The following is a 7,507-nucleotide window of genomic DNA, read 5'->3' on the forward strand; positions in this document are numbered from 1 at the left end:
TGGGGAGAGCCGGGGAGCCCGGGCCTGGGGCTGCCCGCGCAGGCCGCCTCTCCTTCCCGGGGAGCTCTGCTTTCCCTCGGGGTGTGCCCCCCATCCTTGCCGTGGGCTGCGGAGAAGGCGGAGGAATGCTGCTCCTGTTGTGGCGGAGGGGCGCCCGGGCCCTCCAGGAGCTGTTGGGAGCGCGGGACCCCCGTCGCGCAGGGTCCCTCCCCGAGACACTAAGCGTGTGGGGAGGCCGCAGCTCCCCTGGGCCCACCGCTGGGCTCTGGGCCACCAACCACAGGTCCGCCCAAGGGCACAGCGGCCCCGGTGTGAGTGTTGAGGGCGGGCGATCGGCGTCCCCCGCGGCCCTCGCATGCCGCGGCCACCGCGTGTGGCCAGTAGGGACGCGCCCCGGGCAGGCAGCGTGTGCCCATCCTGGCGCGCGCCGGGGGTCGGTATCCAAGGGGCTCGGGGCCCGGTGCGACCTGCGTGCAGCCACTTCTCCCACCCCTCCCGGCCGCGGAAGCGTCCGCCGAGGTCCCCAGAGCAGACGCCTCCTCCGGTTTGTTGCGCTCAAAACCCAATCTGGCCGTTTCCCGCCCCTGGCCACGGTCACTCCCGGCCTTCGCGCTGCGCCTGAAGTTCGGGCCGAGGCCTCGGGACCCAGGTCCGCCGGCTGCGAGGAGGGGACAAGTTATGTCACTGCTAGCCCTGGCCCACGACCATCGTTCCCCTTCTGGGGCCGAGCCCTGCGCGTAAGGGCCGCGCGCGGGGCCTTCGTCGCGGCCCCCCACCTCCCCTGCCTCCATTCAGGAGGCTGAGCAGGCGAAGCCCCCGGCTCCTCGCGGGGCTGGCTTTGGTGGGTGCAAGCGATCCGGACCCGCGCTCACCCGCTCCACGCCCCCGGGACACCCGGGGCCTGGCCGCCCGCATGTGGGAAAGCAGCGGGCGGGGCCAGGGGTCCCGGAGGCGTGGGCTTGGGGCCCCAGCACGTCCCTCCCGCGCCCCCTTGGCCGCCTCACTAGGGCAGGGAGGAGCCCGGCGCCAGGGCCCTGCGCCCCGACACCCAGTCGCCCGCACGCCTCTCGCCTTGCGTCTTTGTGGCGCTGACCACCCTGGCGCCCTTGGGGTGGGGCGGTGGTCGAGGCCCGCCCCCTCCGCCCCCGCCCGCGCTCACCGCCCACCGCCCACCTCCATCGCCGGGAAAGCCCAGCTCTGCTGGCTGGGTTTCTGCGGCGGTGCTGCCGGAGGACGAGGCCGCGAGCCCGATTGACGCAGCCCGTGCCCTGCAGGCGAAGCCACGCCGTGGCTGTTCGGGTCTGGGCTGTGGGCGCAGAGGTGCGCTTCCTGCCTGGCTGCGGTCGATCTAGGGCCCCCAGGAGTTTGTGCGGAGCTCCCCCGGTGCCCGCACTGGCCACCCCTCCTCCGGCCGGCCGAGGCCGGGCAGCCTTCTGGCCTTGGATGGGGGCGCCGGAGGGGGGCGGGTTGCATCTCTGAGAATTCTGTTTTCTTAAATTCCTAACCCCACGGGGGCTCTTGCCCATCCAACTGAATCCCAGGCGAGGTGTTGTTCGGCCCAAGACCAGCCAACCTGGGGTCACCCTGGCAGTGCCCCCCCCACGCTGGACACACTCAGGAGGCCCAGGGGTTGGTCTGATTGTTTTGTTTTTGTTTTTTGTTTTTGTTTTTTGCTTTCCTCTCTCCTTTTTATTATTCACAAGACCGAGATTTGCTTAAATGTCATAACTTAAAGGAAAATAAGCTACATTGAAATAAATTAAACACAGGAGACGGCTTGAGATGGGAAAGGAAGCCAGGCCAAAGCAAAGCAAACTTGCAGGCTGCCCCAGCGTCTGCTTCGGTCAACTAAAACTCCAGAACAGAAACAAAAATAAGTGTGACCCCGGTGTTTCGTTGCGTTCGTGTTTACCTTTGGAAAAGCGGCTGCCAAGGCTGCCGACTCGCGGGCTGTTTGCTTTCTCCGGGAGCGAGAGCGGAGCCCATTCCTGGTCATTTGGTCCCGTGTGACTTTCCAAAATACTGCAGCCGAGATCCGGTCTCTCTAGATAGCTATGTACAAAGTAGGCTCCTACAATAAATATTGAATGCATCTTCAGGCGTGGCTGGCTTCAGCCCCCCCCGAAAGCGGTCTCGTGGGCCTGTTTCGCGGGTATATTCTCAATGTGCTGGGCTGTGACACCGAGTGTTGCTTCACACGCAGGGGAGTCCACCAAGGAGCTGCGGGCGCTGGGCCTCTCCGCGGCTGGCGGCCGGGAGGGCGCTCAGGGCCGGGCCTGCTCCAGCTGCTGGTGCTGGCTCCGAATGGCGAACCTGCTGACGTGGACCGGGATGGGCACGACGATCTTGGGGTTCCGCGAGGGCTCCCCGGTCTTGGAGTTGGCATTGCCCGCCTTCACGCGTTTCCACTTGGCGCGGCGGTTCTGGAACCAGATCTTCACCTGCACCTCGCTGAGTTTGAGGGCGTGCGCGATCTGCGAGCGCTCCGTCAGCGACAGGTACTTCTTGCAATGGAACTCCTTCTCCAGCTCCAGCAGCTGCTCGCTGGTGAAGGCAGTCCGCCGCCGCCGGTTCTTGCCGGTAGACGTGGTGCCGCCCGCCGCGCCGCCGCTCGCCGGGGGCTCCTCCAGCGCGTGGCCCGCGTCCTCCTCCTTGTGGGCCGCCTGGCCGGTCAGATTGTCATCCGAGCTGTAGTCCACATCGCTCTCCAGTGAGAAGCTCTCCTCCTTGCCCTTCGGGTCGTCTTCCACCTTTGGCTCGTCTTTCCCTTGTCCTCGGACAGCCCCGACTGAAAGCAAAACCAAACGGCGTTTTATGACCGCCTGCACTCCGGCCTTCCTCTCCCCTGCGCGCCTCCGGCCGCGGGTCACCGGTCCTGGACTTTATCCCGTGGGTTATTCTCGGCCTTGGGTGGGGGGTGGGGGTGGGCAGGAGAGCCTGAGAAAGCTCACAGGAGCGTACGGGACCGCACAGGCCGCGGGGCCATCGCTCAAGGGCCCGCCTTGCCATCCGCGCACCCTGCCTGCGCTGGCCGCCCAGGGAGCAGCGGGAGGCGGGAGGCCCAAGGGCGCGTCCCCTTTGTCCCCCGGCGGCGGCGGCGGGCTGGGGACAGAGGGAAGTTCCTGAGCCAGCCTGCGGCTCTTCCCCGGGCCCACGAAGGGAAAATTCCCCGAAGGTAAATTCCATCGCAGCCACGGCGGGGACGCGGGGACGCGGGGACGTGCAGGTGCCAGACCGCGAGACAGGTGGTGCTGGCCGAAGAGGGGTTCCCGCAGCCTTGGGGGAAGTTCCCACCGGGCACCCCCGGCACACACGCCCAGGGAAGGGTTCAGCGAGGCCGGGCGCTCCTGGGCACCCGCACCACTGTGAAGAGCAGCCCCCCAGACTCCCCTGAGTGCTGCGTCCGGTCCGGTGGAGCCGGGCGGCGGGTTCCTGCGCACTCGTCCCTGCAGAGATGTGGCTCCCCGCGCAGCCGCTGGCTAGGGGCGCCGAATGCCCCTCCGGGGACCCCGCTTACGGTGTGTTTCTAGATGCCCGCCGGAGGTCGTGCGGCGCAGCGCGACCCAGCGGACTCCTCTCGCTCCTCCGGCAGGGGGGCGCGGCCTCGCCCCCCGGACCCCCGCGGGAACCCCGCGCCGGCCCGCCCCCGCCCCGGCTGCGCGCGCCGCCGACTCACCGAGCGACGCCTGCACCGCCTCGGCGGCGGAGAAGGCGAGCAGCGAGCCCTCCTTGGACAGGAAGCCTTTGCCGTCCTCGGCGTCGGCTTGCAGCGCCTCCGCTTTGTCGAAGTTGCCGCCGCCCGGCAGCGGCTGCGGCGCGAACTTGCGGGCTGCCGCCGCCTCCTGGTGCTGCGGGGCCGCGGAGAAGCCGCCGGGCAGCGTGGCCATGAGCGTGGAGGTGAGCGCCATGCCCTGCGCCAGGCTGGAGCAGAAGCCGGTGGGCAGGCTGGGGATCTGGTGGTGGGGGTGCGCGGGCGGCAGCGCGGCCTGGGGCAGCGCGGGCGGCGGCGGCGGCGGCGGCAGCACCACCGGCCGGTAAGGCATGAACATGGGGTAGCCGGTGTAGACGAAATGGCCGGGGCTGGGCTGCGGCGGGCTGCCGATCAGCGAGTCTATGCTGAAGGCCGTGCTACTCCCCAGCGGGCGCTGCATCATCATCAGAGACGGCGACGGGAACGCTGCGCTCATAGACGCGCTCGGGAGAGGCCGGCGAGAGGTGCAAAGTGCCCGCGCCGCGCCGCCGCCGCCGCCGCCGGGAAGCCCGCCGGACGCCGGGAGCGCCGGGCCGGGGCCGAGCGGGGCCCGCAGAGCAGACGCGGCCGCGCCCTCAGTCCTGGGCCCGCGGCATGCCCGGCGGGCGCGGGCGGTGCGCCGCGAGAGGCCGTGCGCCCCGGGGTGGAGAGGGCGCGCGGGCCTCGCGCGCTCGCCGGGACCGCCGCCGGCCGCTGGCTCGTCCAAGCCCGCGCGCGTCGCGCCCGCGACCCTCGGCCCCGGCTCGCTGCCGGCCGTGCGTCCGTCCCGCCGTCCGCCGCCGCCCGCGGGCCGCTGGGGAGCGCGCGAAGCCGGCGCACTCGTCTCGGGCGGGCGCCGCCAGCGCCTTTAAATCGCGCTCCTCTTTCTCATTCACGTTTTGCCTCCTGCCCCGCCGGGCTCGCCGCACGTGGGGCCGCGCGCCGCCGCTGATTGGCTGCGCCGGGAGGAGGCGGGACTCCGCCCGGAGGCTCCGCCCCCTCCACCCCGGCCCTCCGCGAGCGGGCTGCGGGCGCCACCGTCGGAGCGCGGGGGCTCGGGCTCCCGGGCCGCGCCGAGCAAACTTGGCGGGGGCCGCTGGTACCTCCCAGGCTGCAGCCCTGGGGCCCTGCAGCCTCGCCCAGCCTCCTCGGAAGTCGCCGCGGGCGGCCCGGGGGCCGTGGCCATCTTCTGCCCGCGGCCAGCCCTGGCGCTGGGCGCTGCCGCTGCGCTGGGGGGTCCCGGCGGGGAGTGTGGGGGGGGAGTCCTGGAGTTGGGGGCAGGGTCGTGACCCGCCAGGTCCGCCCCCAGCCCCTTGCCGGCCCTGACCCGGCAGATCCTGTTGGCGGCGGGGAGCGGTGGTGGCCGCCGGCTCTCGCGTCCCGAGCTGGGCCCTCGCGTGAGCGGTCCCTCCTCTCATTTTTCACATTCTTAATCATCGCACCTATTTGCACACTTTGCCAGCGCGCACCGAAATAACAGCCACGACAATTATGATAATAAAGCGAGTCCTTTATCCGCTCCCTTCCCGGGCAGGAAGGGGGAGTCGCTGCGCCTCCAGCCTGTATAACGTGAGATTATCCTGATGAAAGCTTTATGATGTTTGCTCAAATAAAAGCTGCGTTTGGTAAATAGGCGCTAATTAAGCACGTTGGGCGCGGAGGGAGCGCTCGCCCCGGCGCCGCCGCCGCCGGGGCTCCAGCGCCGGGACGCGAGGGCGCGCGGCTTCCTTGGCCGGCTGCGGGACGGACGCCTCCTTCGGGATACCTCCCCCGCGCTCGACCCGGGTAAAGACTCCGGCCTAGGGGAGAAGGGGGTGTGGGGGAGGGGGAGGGAAGCCCTGCTCCCGCCCCCCACCCCCCACCACGGTAAAACAAAAACTTCCAGCCCTTGGGTCCCTTTGGAAACAGAGCCATTTCGTGGCAGGGACAGACCGTGCCAAGCGCGCCGGCGCGCGCGGGGCTTCCACGAGCTGCCAGGGCCTCCGCCTCCAGGTCCTGGGTCTCCGCGTCCTTGCCGAACCGCGTCACGGCGAAGACGAGAGGGGGCATTGCTCCGTGGGCCGTGGAAAGTCAGCTCGGGCCAAGGAGCCAGCGGCCGGGGAGCTGGCCCGTGCCGGGCGTGTGGATCACCTACAAGCACGTTTAATTGGGAGATAAAGACAAATCGATGTTTATGAATTTATCGATCCGATTCTTCGAAGCTCTTTCTCCTGCTTCCTCTTTCTCTCGCTGTAACCCCGAGACCCCCCCCCACGGGGGGGGGACGTCTTAATCGCCGGTCGCCTCCTCGGCTTGGGGTCTGCCCAGAGACCCCCTACCCCTGCAGCGGGCCCTGGTGGGGAGGGGCGGGGGGCTCCGAGCGAGCTCGCCGGCCTCGCCGCCAGCCGCCCTCCTCCTCCTCGCCGTCGCCCCCTCCCCACCCCACCGTCCCCGGGACAAAGACGTGTGGAGCGCGTTTCCCCACTCCCGGCCGCAGTAATAGATGGCTCGGCAGCAGGCGGCTTGAAAGGAATTCATTAGGACGCGGCCTGTGCTGCCTGTACGGACTTCACGCCCAGACCCCGGGGTGGCTCAGGTGGTGCGGGGGGCCCTGATTCTCCGCCGGCATCCCCGCGGAGGGAGGCGTCCGCGGGGACTCGGAGCTCCAAGCCGTCGTTCTCCACTCACACAAGAAGGGGAAAAGAGAAAGAAAGAAAGAAAAATATATTATATATATATGTGTGTGTGTGTGTATACCGAAGCCCAGGGCAAAAGGCTGGGTTCCTGGCGCAAGCAGCACTCGCTCTGCTTATGGGATGCGCGCCTAAGCAGTCTCCGAGCCTTTCCCTGTGTTTCCAATGCTGGGAGACAGCGCTGGGCCCTTCTCCCCGGGGGTCCCCGGCTCCCCTGCCTGCCCCCCCACCCCCACCCCCACCCCCGCCCTGCTGGTTCACCGGCAGAATGGCAGAATCCCGGTTCAGGGGTTCACTGGATGCCTTTGGTGGTAACTCCAGGTTTCAAGTTCAGCAGCCGGAAGGTGTGGGTCCCGGAATTGCTGCCACACTTGAGATAATTTGAGGACGCGTAAATTGCGGCGGACAAGTATTGACTGCGGGGGTTATGGCGCTCATCTTTTATTAGTGAGCTCAGATAATTCTCTTCAGTGCGAATCTTATTTACTAGTGTGCTTTTTCCTCCTCCCCTCCCCGAACGCAATGCTGTCATATTTTCTCACCCAACGCCTAAGTGCTTAGGAAACCACTGTCCGCGTCCTCAAAGGATCCTCAGGTTTCCGCGTGGGTCTCCAGACCCGCAACGCGTGGGTGCCGCCGAGAGCCAAAGTCTACGGTTTTTCCTCGGCCCTCCAAGGAGACTGATGGGTAGCGAGCGACAGGTGCACGGCTCAGGCTTTCCTGGATTCCCACCTGCTCTGCGGCCAGCTGACTCCGGAGGCAGGGTCCTGCGCGGGAAAACCCACGGGCCGGATCCCCGCAAGTTCTCTTTCAGAGCCCCGCCCCTCTCCAGCCGCGGAAGGGGAAGGACACACGGAACCGAGACCCGGCCCCCGGTTCCAGCCAACTCTCCTTTCGCGAGAAGCGTCCCTTCAGGAGGGCGACAGTCAGCCCCTAGGCGCTGGACTCCGGGGGTGGCCAGCAAGTGGCCGGATGGCGCCAAGCCACGGGAAACGTGGCTTAGACGTTCAGCCACAGGCACGGCGATTCCGCGGGCCCCACGCATCGGCGTTCATGTGCGGGTGTGTGGAGGCCGAGCGTGCACAACAGAACACGCACGAGCGAG

The 7,507-nt window shown here is 68.2% G+C and overlaps 1 protein-coding gene across 2 annotated transcripts; it reads right to left on the bottom strand.

The window, feature by feature from the left end:
- Window positions 1–2,264: 2,264 nt before the first annotated feature.
- Window positions 2,265–4,187, bottom strand: GBX2 (gastrulation brain homeobox 2). 2 transcript variants are annotated; one of them, XM_062202542.1, is made up of 2 exons: window positions 3,677–4,187; window positions 2,265–2,788 (listed from the first exon to the last, which is right to left on the bottom strand). In XM_062202542.1, the coding sequence occupies exons 1-2, from the start codon at window positions 4,185–4,187 to the stop codon at window positions 2,265–2,267; spliced, it is 1,035 nt and encodes a 344-aa protein (XP_062058526.1). The 2 variants fall into 2 exon arrangements, with proteins under 2 accessions (XP_062058526.1, XP_062058534.1); XM_062202550.1 differs by having other exon boundaries at window positions 2,644–2,788; window positions 3,637–4,187.
- Window positions 4,188–7,507: the final 3,320 nt, after the last annotated feature.

This window comes from Lepus europaeus, chromosome 1 (assembly GCF_033115175.1).
Source record: "Lepus europaeus isolate LE1 chromosome 1, mLepTim1.pri, whole genome shotgun sequence".
NCBI lineage: Eukaryota > Metazoa > Chordata > Mammalia > Lagomorpha > Leporidae > Lepus > Lepus europaeus.

Bases quoted from the DNA above. Each gene is read 5' to 3' on its own strand.
- GBX2 (XM_062202542.1), bottom strand. From the start codon at position 4,187: ATGAGCGCAGCGTTCCCGTCGCCGTCTCTGATGATGATGCAGCGCCCG. The intron at 2,789-3,676 runs GTGAGTCGGCGG...TTTTGCTTTCAG, and splicing joins GGCGGTGCAGGCGTCGCTCG to TCGGGGCTGTCCGAGGACAA.